The sequence below is a fragment of the Lynx rufus genome, unplaced genomic scaffold (genome assembly GCF_022079265.1).
Source record: "Lynx rufus isolate CCGP_SWC_20201006 ecotype Redwood Valley unplaced genomic scaffold, mLynRuf1.p SCAF_19, whole genome shotgun sequence".
NCBI classification, from domain to species: Eukaryota; Metazoa; Chordata; class Mammalia; order Carnivora; family Felidae; genus Lynx; species Lynx rufus.
Genome location: NW_025814833.1, coordinates 18,419,183 through 18,443,874, shown reverse-complemented (window position 1 = coordinate 18,443,874; position 24,692 = coordinate 18,419,183). Strand labels below are relative to the sequence as shown.

At 39.2% G+C, this 24,692-nt stretch overlaps 1 protein-coding gene across 1 annotated transcript; it reads right to left on the bottom strand.

The window, feature by feature from the left end:
* Positions 1-1,720: 1,720 nt before the first annotated feature.
* Positions 1,721-23,648, bottom strand: SH2D1A (SH2 domain containing 1A). Its single transcript, XM_047081949.1, has 4 exons — positions 23,353-23,648; positions 9,696-9,759; positions 4,819-4,963; positions 1,721-3,520 (listed from the first exon to the last, which is right to left on the bottom strand). The coding sequence occupies exons 1-4, from the start codon at positions 23,487-23,489 to the stop codon at positions 3,480-3,482; spliced, it is 387 nt and encodes a 128-aa protein (XP_046937905.1). The 5' UTR covers positions 23,490-23,648; the 3' UTR covers positions 1,721-3,479.
* Positions 23,649-24,692: the final 1,044 nt, after the last annotated feature.

Genomic DNA, 24,692 nt, shown 5'->3' with positions numbered 1-24,692 from the left:
CAGATACAGTGAAAAGAGTCACGGAGCAGAAGACAATCTTATTGTTTCAACACAACCAATCAGCAAAAAGCAATGGTGTCAGTGGAGGGGTGGGAATATTAGTATCACCTGGTCATTTTTTTTTTAAATACCCATCCCACCCCACCCTCAGAGTACAAAAAGAAAGAGGCAAGGGATGCCTGGGTGGCTCAGTCGGTTAAGCACCCGACTCGATCTACGCTCAGGTCATGATCTCATGGTTCATGGCTTCGACCCCTACATCAGGCTCCACGCTGACAGTGCAGAGCCGGCTTGGGATTCTTGCTCTTTCCTCTCTGTTTGCCCCTCCCTTTCTCGTGCTTTCTCTCTCTCGAAATAAATGAACAAAAACTTAAAAAAAAAGAAAAAGAGGCAAGAGCTCCTACATTGAGACAATTATTAAAGGAGACAGATTTCTCCATATTCCTTCCCTACTCACCCTCACTTTTAGAGATCTTCGAATATCAATGCTATTTAAATGTTTAGTAATATTACTACCTTAAATTTATATAATTCTAGTACCTGAGTAATCCTGGGAGGTGAGCGAGACTTCATTTTTCCAACGTGGCAAACGCAACAATGGTAACAGACTGACTTACCTAAGACCACTCGAATAATCTGACAGAGCTGAAAAAAATTCAGATCTCGAGTTTATGTTGATGGGCTCTCTCCAGTCAATCAGTTTTCTTGTATCTTTCTACATAAGAATATTCATTTAAGAGGCAAATGGCCTAATGGTGACAATTCAGCATTTTACTACGAGTTTGGCCAATGACCCCAAATTACATAAGTGTCCAAACTAGGTAGTTTAACTTCACACCTAGCTGCAAACCCTCAAATAATGGGATCCCATTTACTGCAAGGACAACCATAGGGGACGACGTTGAATTTATAGCTCACGCATAGGAAGACTAGGCATCTTGTAACCTTGAGATGCTCAAGGGCAAATCTGGATTTTATTATTAATAGATTCTGGATTCTGAACTCAGTAAAGTGAATCAAATAAAACGTGAGCTGATGTCTAAACCTTAACAGATTTTAAAACTATTTTCTCACATTTTTAATTCTCTATCCATTCTACTGCAAATAACATCTTAAACCCAACCCTTCATTTACACTAGAAGTCTTAATCAGAAACATCTTCTATAGACTTATTCTACCTATGTACTACCACAAAGCTTGCTTGTAATAGCCAAACTGACAATTACCTAAGCTTGTCTCCCTTACTGACCTTATCTCTTAAGAACAAACTTCAGAGGAAATGAATGACTATTTGATAAACTGTCATGTTCTTGTGGGCTTGCTGACACAGTTTTTTTTTTCTGAAGAAAGGTGTACACTTGGAAATATATGTGCATTTTTCTATCTTGACTCAGCATCTTACAGGTATATGTTAGCATGGCAATATTTTAGATATGGCAAGGATATGACCTTTCTGTAAAGGCACAAGCTATTATGTACTGGGAAATAGCAAGAAAGCTTATGCTGGGAGAGAAAGGTGGGAAAAAAAATATGAATAAAAGGCCAGCACAAGAAGATAGTGGACTGGAAAATTTGACAGTAGCAAACTCAGAAAAGCACTTACCTTTTTCAGGGAATCTGTCCAATAAGATAAGTAAGATGGCCCTCATCAACGCTTTCATATATTAATAGCATCTATCTCTCAATATTTTTAAAAATATTTTAAGACAAATTAGGTAAATAAAGCTTTCAAATACTTTATTAAAATATGAAAGACCATTCAGGATTCAAAAAGGCTTTTTCAAAAAAAGACTCTGGTAAAGAAACATGCAAACATAATTCATATATTTAGGATTATTCCAGAATGAACAAGTTAGAGAGAGTAAAAATTAGTTATGCCTATTAAAATTTAAACCCAAGCCACAAATAAGGAAAAATTATCTAAACATACACATTTGGTTTTGAAAGTCAGCTTTCCGAATTCCTTTACAAGTTAAAGTGATCCCTTTATTTCTAGAAATGGTAAATGGCCCACAATACATGATCACGGCCAACCTCCACCTTTGCACTCCCACTGCATCCACGCTAAATGCTCAGAAGCCAGATCTTGCCAATGCACGGAGAGTAGCTCTGTCTCTCGGCAGTTCATCAAGCTCACCCCCACTCGTGTAGAAGCCAGAATTCCGATTTATTAGTTTACAATAGAATTTAGCATTTTCCTACAGACCATGGACCGGAGTATTTATGTTGACTCATTTGGCCTCTAACAACAGATCTACCTGCACATTGGGAACCTCACTTACCATGTGCTTATCACTTTTCATTGTCTTTTTTTTTGTCTTTTCGTGTTACTTTTTAAAATCGTTATTGTTTTCTTGTCCAACTAGACAGTGCACTGCCTAAGCACAGGGACTGGGGGTTTTTACTTCTCTACCTCAGTGCCTATTCTGTTTGTTGAGTGAATGAATTCCAGGAGCCCTGAAACAGCTTGATATATAATCAAATCACAAAAGTCATGAAAATATAAATGTGGCCAGAAAAATATAAATATCTGTCACTGTGTAAAATCTTGGCTCTCAGGTTGCCATTACTTGGAACTGTTGAGAAATAACATAACCATAAGGTTTCCAATGCTCTGGTGGGGGCTAATAGGGAGACCACTTGTAAATCAGCTACTCATGAGTCCAGATGCCGAAGCTTCCTCTCAAAATTAGGTTTTACACGGAGTAGCAACAACTGGGGCAGAGGTAGATGGTAAAAAAAAAAAAGTCTCTTTCATTGGATTTGTAATGTAATTTCAATTTTAACAAACGTTTAGGGCATATTTTAAATTATGGGATTTTTAAACTCCAGATTGGTCTGTGGATTCTACTATCCAATATCAGAACACTAGGCAAGAAGGTTGCTTTCAGAATTAAACAGAAATTCTTCACTCTTTATCTAGTACTTGTTTTAACACACAGTGCACAACTTCAGAAATTCCCCTTAAGGGTCTTCACCACCATAACTAGTGGAGAGCATGATACCTAATTAGAACCACGCACGACAAAGACAAGGGACACGAACCAGCTTCCTGACATCTAATCAAGCAAGACGTCTTAAAATCAGTAGCTGTCAAATAATATTTCACTAAAAAATGGTGCTTTTGAGAAAAACTGAGGGTTACTTTTATTTGTATTTGGCAAGAATTGACATTAATCTTTTATATGACATTAATCTTTATAAGTGACACAGGTATCACTGTGTTTTGAATCATTTCCCGTTCGTAAATACAACTGAAAATAACCTGTGGAATTCTTTTTTTCCCAGTCCTCATTTCAAAGCTCCTCATTATCGGCAAAGTCCATTTCAGCTTTTACATCATGCTAGATACTTCCATTACAGGACGATGATGGTTTTAGAAATACATTTGTAACTCACTGAACTGTATTATCTACAATATATAAGACTTAGCATATATTTAAATTATAGAAAATAAAGTAAAGGTATTTTATTTTCCTTCATGGTGCTTTCAGGAAGACATCAGGATCTTCTCTTCTCCCTAAAGAAAAATAATAACAAAAATCAAGAAAAGATAAACTTACAAGCTATAAACTTGAACGGGTTAACTTGAACTTATAATCAATCATGACATTTCCAACGGCATAAAGCTCACAAAGATACAACACAGTGATATAGCTCAAGCAACCAGTACTTAAAACTGAGTTGTAGGAGCGCTTGGGTGGCTCAGTCGGTTAAGCGTCCAGCCCTTGACTTTGGCTCAGGTCATGATCTCACGGTTCATGGGATCAACGGCCACATTGAGCTCCACGCTGACAGTGCAGAGCCTGCCTGGGATTCTCTCTCCTTCTCTCTCCGCCCCTCCCTCACTCTCTCTCTCTCAAAATAAATAAACATTAAAAAAAAGAAAAGAAAAAAACTGATTTATAAAGAATGGAATAGTGAGCAGAAAGGAATAGTTTGTAACTGTAGTTTGTAATTTGTAAATTGTAGTTCTATTTACATTTCTATTACAAAGGCTAACTACTCATTCATTTAATTCAGCACTTAAGTCTAATTGTCGGTTTATGGCTAAGCCTTGGTCCCTGTCAAAAAAGGACATAACTCATTTTTTTATCACAAATATGCCTTGTTTCAATCAAGGCATATCCTCTTACTCCAAACAAGTGATTAACCCCTTTCAACAGATGAGTAAACAATCACATATCTGCTAAGTGCAGACATTGTCAGGTATTCTGTCGGTAGCTTGATACATACACTAAAAGAGCTTTGCTCAGGAGATGTAACAATTTGTGCCTATGGCATCATAAAGTGTACTAATTCAATTTAGTACTATTGATAAAATTAGTGCTATGATAAATTTAGTGCTATGATAAAATTTCATTAATTCAAGCACCACAAATTCAGAACTTAGGGTGGCGTGGGCCAAGCTAACATTAGCTTTTCCATCCCTGAAGGGAAAATACAGTTCCCTGAGCAAAGGTAAAGGACGGCCCGGGTGTTTTCCAAACTGTCCCATCTTTCACATTTGTTTGTGTCCGAATCAGTGAAGGGAAACGGTACTTCCGTTTTGACAAAAGGGACTACGGAGAATAAGACAGGAAAGGACGAGTTTGCATGTGGGCTCATAGAATTTGTTATACTTTCCCAGAGTTTTATTAGGAGCGTACAGTATAGCATATTGAAACCATAGCACGTGAGTAGCCCCCTCTCACTTGATTGGCTGGCAATACCCACTGCATGTTTCTTACAGAACTTCCCATAACTCTGTGTTTGTGAATAGGTTAACTTCTAACCCCGAGCCTCCAAACCCTGTCGAAAACTAACAGTAAACCGTACCTGCAGTACCTTGTGCGCTTCTAACTGAGCACTTCTTCTCAACCGGATACTGCAGAGGTATTACAATACCTTGATCTGGCTTCTGAAATGCTGAAATGAGATTTTTTATTTTCCGGAAAAATCTTTTATGGACCCCGGGGGCCGTCTGGAAAATAAAAGGCCGAGCAAATTATTCACGTACCTCCTAATGATACCAGTAGGCCTACGAAATGCGTGAGGGATGCTTAGAAAGGCAACATTTGTGTGACCTGTTCAAATATTTGAAAACATCAGGAAAAAGGAAACAACAACATTTCTAGAAGAGCTTACTTTGGTTGGCTGAACTTCCCTGCAAGAGGAGCTAATGAGCTGTCATTTCAGTTCTCCCGGGGGTGGTATTAGTTTGTACAAGCTCTTGCTCATCGCCCTGCCCTTCCTGCCTGCTACCCATCATACATCCCGAGCCTCTAAGGCTATACAGGCCATTACCCACAATGAATGCACCAACAGAGAGGATGCAGTTAAATACAGAGAAAACACAGATCGTACAGGTCATTAATAAAAAGCCTGAGAAACCAAACAACCACCACCACCACCAACCCATCCTCCCTGTCATCATTCCACAATATAAAATGCTATACAGGAAATTAAAAATTGACTGTAAGGATACACACAACGCACAGCTAGTTAGTCCTTCTCTCTCTCTCCCCTCACCATATGTCCTGCTTCATCCTTCACAGGAAATATTTTCCTCCTCGGGAAACTTCCCTATCCTCCCCAAAACTGCTCTCCGCCAACACTTCACCGTGACAAGGTTTCCTCTCTGACACGAAAATGAAAGACTATCTAAGGTCACCTTTATTTATTTGTTTGTTTGCTTTTGAAGGGATCATTATTTGCAAGTGACTATTAAAATGTATTCCTTTCCCGACATCAACTCGCTTGCAAAGGCACGGCTGAAATCAACAACAATTTCCTGCAAAAGCTGATGAGCCCAGCTTCAGGCATCAGCTCAAAGCTGTCATTTTACATAAAATAAAACAGTATCGCTATAAGCGATTGAACAATGACTAGGTTTTTTTTTAGAAAGCTGTTTTCCAGCGATTCCATCTGCAAGGCTCTTGAGGTGGGAGCTGTTTGTTTGTTAGCATTTAATGAGAAAAAACTGAAGGCTGGCCTGAAATCTTCAGCCCAACTACACTAAAAGCTGAAGACAGCACACCGTCTATAGTAACTCCCTCATTTCCTCCACTGGGGTAAGGGATCTTTCTTTGAAAGCATCGAAAAAGTTCTTTTCAGCTTTAAATTAGTGTCACTCACAGGCTCGCACAGCTCGGAGCCTCAGTACATGTAGAACACTCTCGCACTCGGCTCCGCCCCTTGGGTCAAAACACCTTCCCAGAACTCGACTTGAGACCTCATCCAAAGCACCACGGCCATTCTTCCAGGGCTCCAAACAGTTTGTGGGCTCCTAGACAGAATCTCTAAATTGCACAGGCAGGTCACAGGCACAAAATACCTCCTTATATCCTCCTTAGAGCACTTTTTCATTTCAAAGCACTTTCCCGTGATTTGCCTCCACTATTTCCTCACCCATTGGCAGTGATTGGCTGATTTGGTTATTCCCATCTGACAGATAAGAAAATGCGAATACAAAGGGATAATTCAGCTTGCCCAAGGTCACACACATAACCAGAAGTAGAATTGGCTCCGGATCCCAGAACCTAGTCTTTTGTCTTTCAAGCCAACACCCACAATAAATTCACCAACAGAGACGATGAGACCAGACAGTTTCTAGTGAAGTTTGAGTCACCAGCCAGAAGAGAAACTATACACTCCCTCAGTGTGGAAATATTTCAAACCACACATCATTTTAGCTGTTCTTGTGGCTTGTAAAACCATTTATCAACAGAAGCATCTTTTTTATGGGGACTTATATGTAGTTAACACTTGATTACCCACACTAACAGAAAGGAATAATAGCACTGGATGTGTAATTTGAATTTGGGATGCAATATTTTGCTGGCAAATGACTGCCCTAATTTATAGCGTTTTGCTTAGGTTAATAAGGAAAATTATTTAGCATCTACTGATGATCAAATATCCAGAAAAGCCCAAAGGCACTGAAGTCCACGGGGGGAGGTTGGTACATTTTTTTACAGTGTACTGATGACAACGCACATATCAATAAATGATAATTGATTGTGTGTAGAATTCTCTAAATTAACCATTTAGCAAAATTTTAGCTTGAGTCACAAGAGATAATAAGTTAACACACTAAGCAATGATAAAACCTAAAAGTCTTTCTAAAAGTAGGAATTTACACAATGTGTGTCTGTCATAATTCGGTGGATTCGGGTTCAAATTTCATTCCACTCTTTGAAACAAATCCCAGACTTACTTAGATTTCTAGCACAATCTTTGTGCAGAGGATGGAGTGTTACTGCCATGATTTTTCCTGCAGTGTGGCAAACCAAAGCATTGCACCAAAAAGCAGTATAAACATCTGTCATTTAACCAATTTTGAAAACACGTTCGCCATAAGAATTGTACCACTGACAACTCCCATTCTGCCACTGAACTTGGCTATTGTTCAAATTTGCACCTTTCCCATACTGTCATCTCTTTACTTATCCATGGAAACATGCTTTGGATCACAGCTGGTCTTCAATATGCTCTAGAGAAATTTCTTCCAGTCAGGTGATATGAGCTCTGAGAGTACACACTAGTTTAATATTCCCTTAGCAAAAACATAACTACGAAAGTAAATTTAGTAGATGGGAAGAAAATGCAATATGCATTTCAAAAATAAATCTAAAGCATTTTTTAAAATTGTTTTCCCCTTTAGAGAAAACATGCCAATCTTCTCTCCTGGTGCAGATAATTACAATATTATTATATAAACGGGGTCAAACCAGACAACAGGATGAAAGGACATTTATGTCCAATAAGCCCTTTCTCCCTTAACATGATCATAAACATGTAACAATCTGCATATGATGTTATACTCGAAATAGAAGAAAACAAATTTAAAGACAAGATTAGCTAAACCCTAATAATTTAAGATCCTTTCCATAGAGTATTCTTCAGCAGCTGAAGGCTACTTCTCTAGGGAGAAGGGCTTTTTCTACTCAGATTGTATACATATATATATATGTACATAGCAACACAATTATGCTTCATAATAAATGAAATTTAATTTCTTATTCAATCATCTCTGCAGCAATACAGAGAATTTTTAAATATAAACAGGTATAGTTTTGATTAGAAATGGTACTGCTTTTCCTCTAATGAGTATTATAGTATTAATTATCTGTGATAATAATAAATTAAGTATTAATTATAATTATTATTAATAATAAATTAAGTATTAATTGTAATTATTATTAATAATAAATTCTTTACTATATAGAGCATCAATGTGTTTGAAAACTTGCCCTCAATTTTCATCGCAGTAGTTCAACACATTTGTAGTCTGCAACTTGGGCTTTCTAGTTTACTGATGAATTTGTAAAGTTGCAGCTATTTAAGTCTAGACTTTAGAATTTCTTAAACACGCAGATTGAATTATTAACAGAAGATATTCCCATTAATGTTTTCAAATCGCTCATAATGAAGTGCTTTCATTATAAGGACAGACTGTTTCTAAGGAGTCCGAAATCAGAGAAAGCATTTGAGGTCAAAAATTTCAGTTGCTGAGACCTCTACATCGGTGAGATGTGATATACTACCCTGGTACATGGAAATAGATTCATTCTGCAAGCATTACTTGTAATGGCATAGTGACTTTCAAATGTTTTCAAAGCCATCAGAGCCCATTTTTCTCATGAAATCATATTCGAGCCCCAGTCGATAAGCAAAACAAAAGTGACCTGCTCAGATCAAAGATGAATCAGCGACCCAAAAGCATACCCATTTATGTCCTCCTCTCTCTCTGGCCCCCACCCCCTGGCAACCCCAAGGCACCCAGATAGAAGAACCTTAGAATTTTGTGGAGCATACCTTGAAAACCATTGCAATGTTCCTCTAATTTCATTCTGCCTATCCATGTCCTTCCCACATGGCTCAGCTGGGAGTTTGGCCTCCATATATACAGCAGTCTTGATTACTAATACTTGAAAAATCCTCCCTTCTTTGAATCCCTATGCTAAATAACATAGCAATAAACATATACAATTATGTTGTTCAGCAATTTGGGTGAGGTCACGTTTTTTTAGGGCTTACTGTGCAGGTCCTTAGGCTAAGAGCTTTCTTTATATGCATTATCTCATTTAATCTTCAAAATGAGCCCTATGAGTAAGGAACTATTTTTAGGCTCATTTCACAGATGGAGAGATCTGTTCAAAGAAAAGTTAAGTAACCTGCCCAAGGTCATAGACCTGTCAGGGAGGAGGGGGGGACCAGACCTGGAACCCAGATATAGCTGACAACAAACTCTGAGCTCTCACATCGCTATTTAATTCATGTTGTATCTATCTCCCTAAGCATATTATAGGCTCTTAGAAAACAGGAGTTCACTTTGTTTAATCCACTATAGAACCAACACACATATTGGTATCATTTGGTAAATAATTGCTTATTTAATCATTTTACATACTTTGTATATGCTTTCCAAAATTTTGCATAGGCACTAAAAGTTTGACACAATCCTTCAACTTTTTTTATCTTTCCCCCAAAGTGAGACCATTCTATACAATGGTGGCTGAACAGAACTGGAACAAAAATTCTCTAAAGCCTTCTTAATGATCCATGAACAGTTTTGGGTTGGAGCTTTAGTGATTTGAATTTCATGAATATTTGGGAAATGTAGGATTTGACAACTCTTTTATAAAACCAGCCTAAATTTCAAACACCTCCCTGATATCCCCAGAAGCAAAAAATAAATAAAAGAGCTATACCTCAGCACTCCAAGAACCTGTTTCTGTCTGGGACACTCGGTATGTATAAATGTAACCTTGATACCTGCGAAAGAATAAACCTCCATTACTGAAAAATTCCAGAAGAACAACAGATGCTCTAAATTTGAGCTTAACGATTACATATGAATGTTACATATATTGGGACACACATATATGGTACCATTGCATTCGTAGGAAGAAAAGCTTGGGGGCTCTGATTTGCTTGCATATTATATCTGGCTAATCACAGTTTCCAGAGAGCCTTCTTTATCTTTTCCTTTTTTTAAAATGTATGAGCTCAGAGGGCACCTGGGTGGCTCAGTTAGTTAAGCGTCTGACTCTTGATTTCAGCTCAGGTCATGATCTCACGATTGTGAGCTCGAGCTCCACATCGGGCTCTGTGCTGAGCATGGAACCTGCTTCAGATTATCTCTCCTCTCTCTGCCCATCCCCAGCTCACATACTCCCTCTCTCTCAGATAAAAATAAAATAAAATAAAATAAAATAAAATAAAATAAAATAAAATAATCTTCTTTATTAAATTTTTTTAACGTTTATTTATTTTTGAGACAGAGAGAGACAGAGCATGAATGGGGGAGGGGCAGAGAGAGAGGGAGACACAGAATCGGAAGCAGGCTCCAGGCTTCGAGCCATCAGCCCAGAGCCCGACGCGGGGCCCAAACTCACGGACCACGAGATCGTGACCTGAGTCAAAGTCGGACGCTCAACTGACTGAGCCACCCAGGCGCCTCATAATAATCTTCTTTATTAATAACATAACATAACATAACATAACATAACATAAAATAGGGGTGCCCGGGTGGCTCAGTTGGTTAAGCCTGTAACTTCAGCTCAGGTCATGATCTCACAGTTCGTGAGTTCAAGACCCATGTCAGGCTCTATGCTGACAGCTCAGAGCCTGGAGCCTGCTTCAGATTCTGTGTCTCCCTCTCTCTCTGCCCCTTCCATGCTCACGCTCTGTCTCTCCCTCTCTCAAAAATAAATAACATTAAAAAAAATTTTTGTAAGCAATAAAATAAAATAAAATGTGGGAGTTCATACTCTTAAGGATTTGTCTAGTTGAGAGACATTTTGGACAAGAAGAAGCTAGAGACCTGTTGTAATTGGTAAAAATCATGAATTATTAAATAGATTTAACAAGGTGTCATCAAATTATTTTTAAGTACATATGGAGCCTTAAGGTGAAAAATATTTCACTGGGATAAGGTACTGCAAGGTCCACTTAATAGTAATAATAATTATTATTATAAATATAATTAATATAATACTATATTTCCACAATATTACTATTATGGCTACTTTACAATATAACATAGTAAGAATTGTAATTTCAATTCAAAAAATGTCCTCTAAAGTACTTGAAAGCAGCTTGTCCTTTAGATGGGGTAAACATTCTCCCCCATCACTGAGTGTGTAAGCATACTGTATATCTGTATAATTGATGCCAAGAGTTTTATTTTATTTTATTTTTATTTTAGAGAGAGAACGCAAGCAGGGAAGAGCGGCAGAGAGAGAAAGAGAATCTCAAGGAGAGATTCAGCGTGGGGCCAGATGCAAGGCTTAATCCCACCACGCCGGATCATGACCTGAGCTGAAATCAAGAGTCAGACACCCAACCGACTGAGCCACCCAGGTGCCCCTCTTCTTCTCATAAGGCTACCAATGCTATTGGATTATACCCCCACCTGTATGGCCTCATTTAACCTTAACTATATTCCAAAGGCTTATCTCCAAATGCAGCCACATTGGGGGTTAGGGTTTTAACATATGAATTTGACAAGGATACAATTCAGTCCATAGAACATGAATTATCTCTTTTGGACACCACAAAAATCCTATGACCTTTATACTGTGAAATTGATTTTATAGATGAGGGAACCAAGACTTTGAGAAGCTAAGTAACTAAAACCACACTAGAGATCAAGCAACAAAGATGGGATTTGAATCAGGCCTGTTTGACTCTAGAGCCCCAGCTCTTGGTCCCCATACTATAATGGATGTAGATTATTGATTATATTTTAGTATCTATGATAATGCTGTTTAATTTGCCTAACAAACCTTTACTTCATAGAAAAGTAGGGTAAACTTTGTTCCGAATTATTTCAAAGTTTGAATATTAATATGGATCCAATTCTCTGAGTCAATAGAATTTTATTTTATCCGTTTTCTGATTGTTACTCTTAGGTACAAGTTTGGGTCAATATAAATCATTGGTTCGAATACATGCTACACTCTGGTAAGAAAAAAAAAGTATTTGGGGCACCTGGGTGGCTCAGTCGGTTGAGCATCTGACTCTTGATTTTGGCTCAGGTCACAATCCCAGGGTTATAGGATCGAGTCCCACATTACTCCCCATGCTGGGTGTGGAGCCCGCTTAAGATTCTCTCTCTCCCTCTCCTGTGGCACCTCTCCCCAGCTCACACTCTACATACATACATACATACATATATTTAAACTTTAAAGAACAGATGATTCTAAAGCATTCCAGACAGAAGGTCATCCTTGAATAACTGATCTCACTTACCATCGATTCCCTTTAGAACTAAAAGTCCTTAAATATGCGGATTAAATTACTATATCTTTAATCAATATTCATCAGTACTGATTACCTAAAGAACAAAAAAAAATACTTCTAAAAGACTATAATCAGTTTCATCCGATTTGTGAAACCAAAAAAATCAATTTAATTGCTGGTGTGGTTACAGGAAATGTTTCATTTTCATTATGAAGGTTTGCCAGCATCTTTAGATCACATATAAAATAGCTTGATGTATGCATATATATAAAACATGCTAAGTAAATATAAAATATTACATTGTTAAAGTCTTTTGTTTTTTTGAGCAATAAAATCCACCTCGAAACCCTCCAATTTCAGTAAGTACTCTACAGGGAATAAGGTGAGGGCTTTGATTTCCATTTTTCACCATGGGAACTCAAAACATAGGGCTTTAAGTGATTTTCTTAAAGTCACAGAGCAAAATGGAGATAGAAGCAGAGAAACAACATAGGTCCTTAGTTCCATTTTTCCTATGGGAAACGATTAAGGGCAGTAATTCGGTATCATTAAAGGTGATATGAAAATGCATTATTTAAAATCTCAGCACTAATGCACGCAAAATTGTAAGTGACCAGTTTTCACTTTCTAAAACAGTGAGCCTCTAAAAAATACAAAGAATCTATCTCCCTACTATCATTCATCTTCATTTAGTCAAAATAAATGAGTCTGTTTTGAAAATTGTTTCCTAACGAATCTGATCTTATCTCACTTTCAGTTAAGCAGCAAGAACCTGAGTACCACTTCAAAAGCCCTTCCCTCCTTCAGTCTCTGAACAACCTAATGTCAGTGGCACCTAAGACTTCTTGTGATTAACCCACCTAATATTAACAATTTCCTACTCCCCCGCCGCTCAGATTTCTGAATGAGCAGAATCGGTTCGCCTCTCAGATAAGCCAGTAGTTCATCTCTTCCACTTTCATGTCACTGAGGGAACTGACCCAGATCCCCTGTGTCAACTCTTGTTACCCTAAGGTCGTGGATGGAAGAGCTCTAAAACAGTGCCATCCAAATTACATTCCCAGGGTAATAACATCAGCATCACCTGGGAACTTGTTAGAGATGCAGGACCTCAGGCCCTGCCCCAGAACTGCCGAATCAGAATCTGTACTTTAACAAGATCTCCAGGTGATTTGTAAGAACGTTCCAGTTACGGGCGGATTAAAATGCAAAGAGAATGCCCACACCTATGGGATTATTGACGGCAATTTCTGCAAAGTCAAGCTGGCTTCTTTCCACTCGCCCAGGGCACTTCTGTGCCACCGCCTCCATAGTCAGTCTCCGCTTTAAGAGCGCAGAGAATTCAGAGGACACTTACCGTGATGAGCACTGAGTAAGGTACAGAAATGTTGAATCATTATATCGTACACCTGAAACTAACATAACACTGCGTGTCAATTATACCTTCAATAGGAAAAATTTTTAATTCCAAAATAAATAAATTGTTTAAAAGAAAAAAAATAAATATAAGCTGAAGCTTTTTCAATGGTTTCAAAAGGCTCCACAGAGCAGTGTTTCTGAACCGCTGACTTCTTCTTTTCCAACAAAATTTCATGGTTTTGTTTTCTGTAGCTTGAATTATGGAATGATCATTTTATAACATAAAATTAAACCAAAATACTGAATATGTTTTTTTCAAACTATGCATACTCTCTCCCTGTCCACTGAAAAACTGCTGTTCTAGGAAATAAAGTTATAATAAGAGCTATAAAACCGTGCATATTTTCGACCCACTGGACGACCTTGCTTATCTTCACACACTCCAAGGAATCAAGGGACAAAGCAGTTTCATAAAGATTTTCGTAGTAGTTCTATTTTAATGGTGAAAAAAAATAGAATTAACCTAAGTACCCCAAAATAAGGAATGTTATTCAAAATAAGAAAATGGTAACAGAAAGAACCATTCAAAATTATACCAAAATTCAAAGGGATTAGAGCCCTCTTATATTTTTCAAAGAATGTTAAGCACATGGATTATGTTAATATAAAATTATGGTATGTGAAAGACGTGGACCCCACTCCGATTACAACTATTCAGACCCATTCCTGTATGTATACAAACTAGAAGTAAATTTAAACTCATATAAATGCATCCTTGCATATTAATTTTTCCTATAAAGTTATATGTGACTAATAACATTTTAAAAAATTTTTTAATGTCTATTTATTCTTGAGAGAGAGAATGACAGAACACGAGCAGGAGGGGGCAGAGAGGGAAACACAGAATCTGAAGCAGGCTCTGGGCTCTGAGCTATCAACACAGAGCCTGACATTGGGGCTGGAAACTCACAGACCACGAGATCATGACCTGAGCCAAAGTCAGTCGCTCAACTGACTGAGCCGCCCAGGCACCCATGACTAATAACATTGTTTAAAGAAAAATTAGCAAAATTATGATTTCGTGCTTTAGAAATCTAGTCTAAGCAAGTTACAAATCAGAAAAATATAATCTTTTTTCAAACTGTTGCATCCCTGTTTTTCAAATTTTTTAAATGTTTTTATTTATTTTTGAAGGAGAGAGAGAGAGACAGAGCATGAGCGAGGGAGGAGCAGAGAGAGAGGGAGACACAGAATCTGAAGCACGCTCCAGACTCTGAGCTGTCAGCACAGAGCCCGACGCGGGGCTCGAACTCACGAACCGTGAGATCATGACCTGAGCCGAAGTTGGACGCCCAACCGACTGAGCCACCCAGGTGCCCCTGTTATATCCCTTTTAGGATTATCTTTCTTCTGACTCTTTCCATTAATACAGACAAACTAAGAATGTGGTGTAATTTTAACTTCCTTGCTCCACCAAATCTTTGTCGGACTTGTTGATTAGCCTGGAATTCAAAATCTATCATGAAGAAAAAAAGCTAGAAAACGAATAATTGGTAGACAACAGCAGAGGTTTTTTTTGTTGCTGTTATTGTCATTAATTTTCTTAACTAATACTTTGCATTTTAATGACTACAAAGCATGTGTTGATTCAGTCCCAGCCAAAATTAAAATTTGCCTTTATTTTGTCAAAAGTTGTCCCAACCCTTAAAAAAGTGCCCTGGTTAGAGATGAATGAGGGTGCCTGGTTGGTTCAGTGGGTAGAGTATCCGACTCTTGAACTCAGGGTCATGAGTTCAAGCCCTATGTTGAGGGCAGAGATCACTTAATTAAAGAAATGAATGAGAAGAAAGCAACCTGATTTATTACTTGTTTTCTCAAAGGGTCAGCGTTGGGGACAGATCTTGGTTTAGAACTAACAAAACCACATCAATTCCTTCTTTATACCACTTCAAGGCCTACAGAGAAGAAAAAGTTTAGCTACATCTGACTCCTTCATGCTTACAAAATAATGCTTAATGCTATGTGCAAAATTCAAGGCACAATTATAATGTGACTGATTTTTTTAACAAATATTTCAGAACTTTTATACCCAGAAAAATGATATCCTATAGAAAGCCATCATTATTGAGACTATACTCTGATTCAAGAAATTTCCGAATTTCCTATGGTTCAATCTTCATTTTTTTCAGAGTGAACTTGAATTTTCAGAACCATCAAGTCATTCAGCTTCAACTCTGGTGGGAAAAATATGTAAAACCAGTTTCGATTAGTCATGACGATAAATATCACGTCTTCTTCCCCTTAACTGCCACATAACATACATATTTATGTATTCCTACGATGTTCTAACTTTGTATTGCAATTATTTGTAGACCTTTTATTTATAGTAACAAACACCTACTACATGTTAGCTTTATAAATATTAACTTGTGTAGGGGCGCCTGGGTGGCACAGTTGGTTAAGCGTCCGACTTCAGCCAGGTCACAATCTCGCGGTCCGTGAGTTCGAGCCCCGCGTCGGGCTCTGGGCTGATGGCTCGGAGCCTGGAGCCTGTTTCCGATTCTGTGTCTCCCTCTCTCTCTGCCCCTCCCCCGTTCATGCTCTGTCTCTCTCTGTCCCAAAAATAAATAAAAACGTTGAAAAAAAAATTAAAAAAAAAATATTAACTTGTGTAATAATCCTCTGCGGATTATTAACCCTATTAGGTAAGTACTATTATTATTACCATTTCCCTTTTCACAGATAAGGAACCTGAGATACAGAAAGTTTAAGTAACTTGCCCAAGGTAAAACAGCTAGTTTTACAAAGTTGGGATGCATACCCAGAGTCTGGCTGAAAGATCTATGCTGCCCCTCTCATATCATTGCACAAGTCTCAAAAAGGGAGGGAACCTTCTTGGCCTCAGGGCTGGAGGCAAACATTGAGGGGGAGAAGGAAAGAAGGGGCTGGAGGGACGAGGCCAGTTGAGGAGAGCCCAAAAAAGGTTGACCCAGACTTCTCCTTCACTTAGGCAAATGACATCCTCAGATTAATCTTGCAACTTCAATTTCGCATTGTCAACCAGAATCAGCACTTGATTTGCTGGCCTATGAAATGTCCATTGATGTAGGGGATGTAACTTTAATCCTAGGCTGCCTTTCAGGCTTGCTCTGCCATTAATAGATTTACTCAGAACATCCAAAATAACTCTGGTGACCTAAATTATCATGAAGATAAATGCGGCACCAACACATATATCCAACTGTATTCAAAAACTCACTGTAAATTAAGTAATCATTTCTCATTCTTTTGAGTTCTTTGCTACAATGTTCCCCTCTATTGCAACTGGTAAACTGGAATTCGATTTCGTCACTGCTCCTTCCCCCGTTTCTCCAGTTCAGTGGTTTGATAGGCACTTTATTCCCAGTCATCCCTTTAATCTCAAAGGACAAAAAGATAATTATCCTTTTATCCAAAGCCATACATGTCAAGTGACTTCATTATGTGCCCTTGTAAAGAATATAATAGCATTTCTGCTTCCAAATCTTCCATCAGATAGGTAGCAAGCAAAGTCAGGGGTGTACAGAAGAATGCTACTTATGGAAATAAACCATTTCTGCAAACTAATTATTTTAAATATCTTAAACTGGTTTTTCTCTTATCACCATCAACTATCCCGCTGGGCATCTAGGACTTTCCCCATGGCTGTCTGCATTGAGGGTAAGAAGAGAAGGACTGTGAGAGTTCATGTGTACATACCTCAATGAAAAGAAAATATACCTGGAAAACCAAAAAGAATAAACTAAACTACACTAAAAGAGGGGCACCTGGGTGATTCAGTCGGTTAAGCGTCCAACACTTGATCTCGGCTCAGGTCATAATCTCACGGTTCAGGGTTTGAGCCCCACATCAGGCTCTGCAATGGCACAGAGCCTGCTTGGGATTCTGTCTCTCCTTCCCTCGGCTCCTCCCCTGCTCGTTCTTTCTCTCTCTCTCAAAATAAAAAAATAAACTTTAAAAAACTACCCTAAAATAAAATAAAACCTATTTACATTAATAAGAGCACTTTTAGTATATCGGATGAACATAAGAAAAATATGCCAAGTCAGTAACTTTCTTAAGCAACAGAAGAATATGGTGGAAAAAGAAAATCCCATTTATGATAGAAACAACAACAAAAAAAAAAAACTGACGCACACATTCATACCCACAATGATTAGAAATACATTTTTAAAAATGTGCCAGACCTATAAAAAGAAAACTACAAAACCTTATTGATAGATACAAATTTTTTAAATTAAGAAGTGGAGAGATGTATCAGGTTTTTTGATGGGAAGACTACATTCTTTAAAGATGACAATTCCTCCTTAATTTATTAAATGAGTTTAATGTAATCCCAATGGGATTTTTAAAATTAAAAAAAAATTATTCTAGATTGCATCTCAAAGAACCAACAGGTAAGAACAGCAAATAATTGGGGCACTTGGCTGGCTCAGTCGGTGGAGCTCATGACTCTTGATCTCGGGGTTGTGAGTTTGAGCCCCACATTGGGTGTGGAAATTACTTAAAAATAAAATCTTTGGAAAAAAATAAGAGCAAATAATTGTTTAAATGTATTAAACTTTATCATACTATAGTGTTAGCAATACAAGAATAATAGATCAGTTAAGCCAAATAGTTGGGAAACAATAACTGCTATATGTTAGAGTTTAATACATGGTAAAGTAGGCTAGGAAGTTGATGGGGAATAGAAGTTCTATTTACAATTATATTGTGACAATTGCTAGCTATTTTGAAACAAACTCAAATTAGATCCTTTCCCCACATCAAAATGAAGTTCCACATGGAATCAAAGAGTAAACTAACCAAACCATAAATTGAACATAAAACTGAAGTGAAGTTTTAGGACATCTCTGGAGGAGAAAGAACTTTCTAGGCTGGGAAGCAAAGGAAGACATTAAACACAAAGAAAATGAGCGACAGATTTAACTACTAAATGTTAACTTGTTTGATATGGCTAACACTAAACTGAGGAAAGATACTTGCAACACATCAACGATTTGTATATAAAAATTAATAACGTGTTAAGAAAAATAGGAAGATCCAAATGGTTAAATGGCAAGGTACACAAAGAGCCAATTTATGAACAAGGAAATACAACAGCTTACCAACCATAGAAAAGACACTCACTAAACAAAGAAATATGAAATAAAGAGTAAGACACCAAGTTTCAAGGAAAATTTTTGTTCACAAGAATACCCATTTCTAGGGAGGGGATGGCGAAATGGACACTCTCATGCATTACTGGTGAGCATAGATATAAACTTGCATAACCATTTAGGAAAAAGTATTTGGTGATCATGCATATATCAAGAATCCTAAGCTGCTAATGTTTCCTGACCTAGAAATTACGTATCTTGAAATTCATTATAAGGAAGTAATCATAAATACAAGGAAATCTTTATGGACTCAAACATGAATCATGAGGACATAACAGCAAAAAAAAAAATGGAATGATTCAAATGTCTAATAATAGATGACTGGTTAAGGAAAATATAGTACATTTACTGGCTGACCTATCATGCAGCCATTAAAAATAATGTCTTAAAATCATTTGTAAGAACATTACATATGAATGGGGTTTTTTTCATGTTAAATGGAAAATGCAGTAGAATACAATATTGTAAGAGCACATGTGTGTTTACAGAGCAATTTATTAAAACAAGAAAGAAGATTCACTTAATTTTCAACAATTGTCTGTAGCTTATAAAACTATAGATGATTTCCCTCATTTCCATTCTCTACATTTTTCAAATTTTCTATAATATGAAAAAGTATTAGGATCTATTTTTAATAGACTCATTATACAAAAAACTAGATTTATGTATTGAAAATAACCAAAAGGAAAACTCACTTTAAAGGAAGGTGAGCAATTCTATCAATGGAAAACACCTTCAGTACTTTATAAGATTCAATTTTCCAAAACTGAACCTAGGAAAAGGCTCAGAACCAGGGAAAGGAGCAAACGTTGTTTGAAAGTGTAAAGTACAGTTTGAAAGGCCCATAATGCGTTATTTCTACAATAAAAATACAAAAACTAAAACTCAGCCAAACCTTCTTGGATAATGGGAAAAAACAGAACACAAAATGAAAAACTATTCTGAGTGAACTCTACAATCAATTCATGTTTGTTAGCTAGATCTTGTTGTTCACGAGTATATGACACCATTTACATTGTTATTTCTACTGCATATCATAAGCATACAGGTTTTGGTTTGAAATGAGTACGTGGTTTATTTCAAGATAAAATTTGATTATTGTTACTACAGCGTAGTACTAAAATGGGGGCATGAAATTTTTATGTTTATCAAAAGGGACCCTTGGCTCAGAAAGATTGAGAAACTTTCATAAAAGACAATGTACCCTTGTGTCTTCCCTCTGTAGCTCGGTCTGGCAATCACGCTCTAAGACTTTGAGGCCCCAGTGTGTCCATCAAAAGACATGCTAGGGGACTCCCAATTTGCCTACTTTATTCTGCTACTTCATAGGGAGGTTTGCATGGAGAACTAAGAGTCGTAAAAACTGAATTTATGCAAGACTCACTTTGGGTAAAAACTTAAATGGTTAAGAATTTCCCACCCTGCCTAAATTAATTCCTTCCGCGGCCTTGGCTTACATGGGCAAAAGGCTAAAGTTGTCCTCTCTTTTGCAAATTTTACCGACAGCTCTTATGCAGAAGGTAGGCACACATTCCGATTCCTATTTAACAGCTATGGAGACCAAAACCCACAGAAGTTGAGTGACTTCCCCAGAGTCCACACCCTGGCCTCCTGATTATCAGTCCAAAGCTCTTTGCAGTAAAGAAGACTATTTGCCATGGCAATTCATTTGTTATTTAAAAAATATCTACCGTGTGTCTATGTGCCTCATAATGTGCCTCATAATGGCTACTATGTGCTAGGTTGTGTTCCTGGTGTGGGAGACAACGTCCCTGCCTTCACTCAGTTTCCATTTTTGCTAAAGAACACAGCAATACAGAAGTAAACAAGCAAATGGCGGATAGTTTAAAGCTCCTTGGAGAAAAATAAAGTGCTAGGGTATGACAGGCACAGAGAGGGTGGTCAAGGAAGTGGTCTCTGAGGCAAGAGGCAAAAGTAACAAGCTGTAGGGGCACCTGCGTGGTTCAGTCGATCGAGCGTTTGGCTTTTGATTTCAGGGAAGTTCATGATCCCAGGGTCGTGGGATCAAGCCCTGCATGGGGCTCCGTGCTGAGCGTGGAGCCGGTGTAAGATTTGCTCTCTCCCTCTGCCCCTATTCCCACTCTCTCTCTCTAAAATTAAAAAAAAAGTAACACACTATGGAGCTCCTCAGAGCCAAGTTAAGTTTTTTTTTAACCTCTAGGTTAAGGGGTTCGTTACCTCCCTTGTCAGCTTCTCTAAAGAAGCCCCTTTCATTTGCCCACTCATTCCTCCACATTCTTTTGATAAGAAAAGAGCCTAAGAAGACTAGTTGGCTTTCGCTGACCTACCTATCCCAGTTTCCACTGGGCAAAAACAATCATGTAAGCATACCATAAAGATTTGAGCCCAAGACTAGTATCAAAAAGACAATAAATACCAAGTGTTGGCAAGGATGTGGAGAGAAGGGAACGCTCCTGCACTGTTGGTAGGAATGTAAACCGGTGCAGCTCCTATGGGAAACAGTATGGAGGTTCCTCAAAAACAGAATAGAAATACCATGATCCAGTAATTCCACTACTGGGTATTTACCCAAAGAAAACAAAAATACTCATTCAAAAAAAATATATATATGCCCCCCTATGTTTATTACGTTATTTACAATAATGGCTGTTTACAATCGCCAAGATAGGGAAGCAACCCAAGTGTCCATCAACAGAATAAAATACAGAATAAAATCTTGCCATTTGTGACAACATGGACGGACCTAGAGGGTATTACGGTAATAAGTCAGGCAGAGAAAGACAAATACCGTATGATTTCATTTATATGCGGAATCCAAAAGACAAGACAAACCTAATCTTAAACACAAAGGACAAGCTGGTGGCTGCCAGAGGGGAGAGAGATGGGGGGGATGAGCAAAATAGGTGAAGGGGATGAAGAGGTACAAATTTCCAGTTATAAAATAAATAAGTCACGGAGATGAAAAAGCACAGCACAGGGAGTACAGCCAACAATATCATAATAACTTTGTACGGTGACGGATGGGAACTACACGGATCACGGTGAGCATTTTGTAATATGCACGGAATTGTCAAACCACTATGCTGTACACCTGAAACTAATAGAACATCGTATGTCAACTGCATCTCAAAAGGAGAAAAAAAAAATATCCGAGCCCAAGAGATTCACCTGCTTCCACGTATTTCTCTTGAAGCCCATAGAATCAATGTATTTGGCATGGCCCGAGAGTTACCACATGCATGGCTTGACCACGTGAAAAAAGAAAAAACGATAAACAGCGAAAATCATCTAATAACCGCCTCAGTAGGATCTCTCTTCACTGACCCAGAAAGTACTTCACAATCTTGCAGTGTCTCATTAGGTATCAAAATTACTACCAAGCCCGTTCCTTCATTTTGTTTCCGACTAGAACCCACTACGCAGTGTAGGTGTTTTCATGGGTGTTTTTATTCTGCTGACAAAAAAAGTGATGGAGCTAGGTCCTTCCTTAGAAATGCCCCACGAGCACTGAAAGAACTCGACTGAAAGCAAATACAAAAATAATAACACTAGCTTATACTTCCCGGGCATTTATGACGTGTCAGGCCCAGTGCTAAATTCTTCACCGGCATTATCGCATTTGATCCTCCCTATGCTAGGAGTTAGGTAGTATTATTATACCCATTTTATGGACAAGAAAAGTGAGGCACTGAGAGGTTAACTTGCCACCGTCACAGGCCTACCATCAGACTAGCGCAGGATTGCTAGATCCTGACCCTGACCCCGGAGCCCTGGAGCCAAGACGAAGGTGCATTTGATTCAAAATGGGTGTTAGACTAAGGCATGCCTAGGTAAAGGGCAGAGCTGAATCATAACAAGGGTGTTTTCCCTCCATGCCCTTTACCACTCCTGTAAGTCCTAGCTTTTTCTCAAGAAGGGTCCTACTTCTGGAACCCCATGCCCCCACACACAGCTCCTCTAGAGGAAGCTAAGTAAGCAGATGCAGAGAGGGAGCTTTCCTTACAAACACACCCCTCTCAGCACCGCGACCCAACGGGCATTGCACTCTAAAAGTAAGATTTCGTTTCTTAGTCTTCTTCCTCTCCCTGTCCTCTTTCTTTGGGAGGATGCCTCCAATTCCATTTACGGAGGTCTGGAGAGAGCCCTTTCCTTTTCCCAGGAGCTGGTGGCCCCCATTCTGGCCAGTCCACCATCCCAGGGCTCCACCTTGCAGGCCTCGACTAGAGGTCAAAACGGGAAGTCGGGAGCCTGGATCATTCTCGAAGCAAAGGAAATTCTAGGCTGTGTTTCCCCACCCCAAAGGGCATTCTCAGCAGCTGCCACAAAAGACCAGGGGGTGGCCCTTCTGGAGAGTGAGGGCCCGGGGAGCGAAATCCTCAGTGAGGGGCCTAAGCCAAAGCGTGGTCCGCCACCGACCTAGGCTGGACCTGAGGAAGGCCTTGGGGCCATCATGTGGTCAGTGGAGGAGGCCTGGACGTCGCCTGCCACCGCCTCCCGCCCACACCACCCATGCGCCCCCAAGCAGGTGCCCTCTTCGGGCCCGGCCCCCCCCCACCCCCCCGGGCCACCGCGACCTACTCACAGCACACACAGGCAGTACACGCCCGGGACGCTCTCGCTGTCCCTCAGCAGATAGCTGCCGTCCAGACCCGTGGCCAGCAGGAGCTTCTCCCCCGTCTCCCGGCTGATTTTGCCATGGTACACGGCCACCGCGTCCATGGCCTGGGGGACTCTCGGGCCGCTGAGGCGACGGACGGTGCAAGGCAGTTGTCACGACCGCTGCTGCAAGCCGGGCGCGAGTCAGCCACCTGACTCCCAGTTCAGCCAGATGTGCAGAAAAAGAGAGAGGAGCTCCCCAACAACAGGATGTTGTCTATCTGCCTTAAAACCTCCTTCTCACACTTCAATGAAAACCAGCTCAGCAATTTAGAAGCTTGGTTATTGCCACAATGTTCGATCCCCCTCCCCGCCCCCACCCCCACCCCCAACACAGGGTTCAGAAGGACAGGGGAGGCCCGCTGGAAGACGGTCCTTGCAAGATTTGGGGGTGGACTACCAAGGCGGACCCTCGCACACAGGCAGGAATGCTTGCTAATGCTTCCGTTCTTGCATTTTTCCCAGGGGCCACCAGGGATGACTTAGCTTAACTAGTCCTCAAAGAGATTGATGATAGAGGCAACTTGTACATGGCCTTCATGCCAGGCGGAGACATGCTGACAGAGAATGAAAGAACCAAAAGCTCTCAGACCAAAGCACAGAAACTACCAGTACTATCGGTGTGCAGTCACTACCGAGCACAGCCAGGAGGCTGTTCCACAGTCACAAGTAGTAGGTGAAAAGCCAACGTGGGGCAAGCCTCCTTTTCGAGTCTTCCTACTCCTCTCGAGTGATCCTGATCCTGAGCAAATACTGATTTTTCCTACTTTCTTGTCTGAGATCCCAGAGTGCTGATGGAGAAACAAAAATCAGCCTATGTCCGAAGGTGTTCCAGATTTTTTGATCTGATGAGACTTCGATGTGAGAATGAATCATTTCATTTGGTGCTTTGTCTTTATGTGGACTCATATATGCCCTTTGACATACAGGGCCCACCTTTCAGCATTCAGGGCATAGAGCTTGTTTTAAATCGTATTGCAAGTGTTTATTATTGTATCCTCTGTTGTCAATGGAGTATGTTTTTTCCTCAGTTGATGCTAAACTATCATTCATTTCTTAAAACCTTTCAACCTTTCAGAGAATTTCCTTCTCCGAAATAAGGCATCGCTTCTATTTTAAAACATGCTGTTAAGTAATATTTCCCCCAAACTTCCTCCTCTTTCACTGGGATAAGACTTTGTTTAATGCTTGAAACTGGATGGCCTTCTCCATTTTTCCTTTTGATTATGTAAAATACTTGTACAGTTGGAATTTAAATAACTGAAG

Excerpts from the sequence above, each read along its gene's own strand:
- SH2D1A (XM_047081949.1), bottom strand. The coding sequence starts at position 23,489 with ATGGACGCGGTGGCCGTGTACCATGGCAAAATCAGCCGGGAGACGGGG. Across the intron at positions 9,760-23,352 it reads GTGTACTGCCTGTGTGTGCT|GTATCAAGGTTACATTTATA; the intron begins GTGAGTAGGTCG and ends ATTCTTTCGCAG. Across the intron at positions 3,521-4,818 it reads AAGCGCACAAGGTACTGCAG|GGAGAAGAGAAGATCCTGAT; the intron begins GTACGGTTTACT and ends ATTTTTCTTTAG.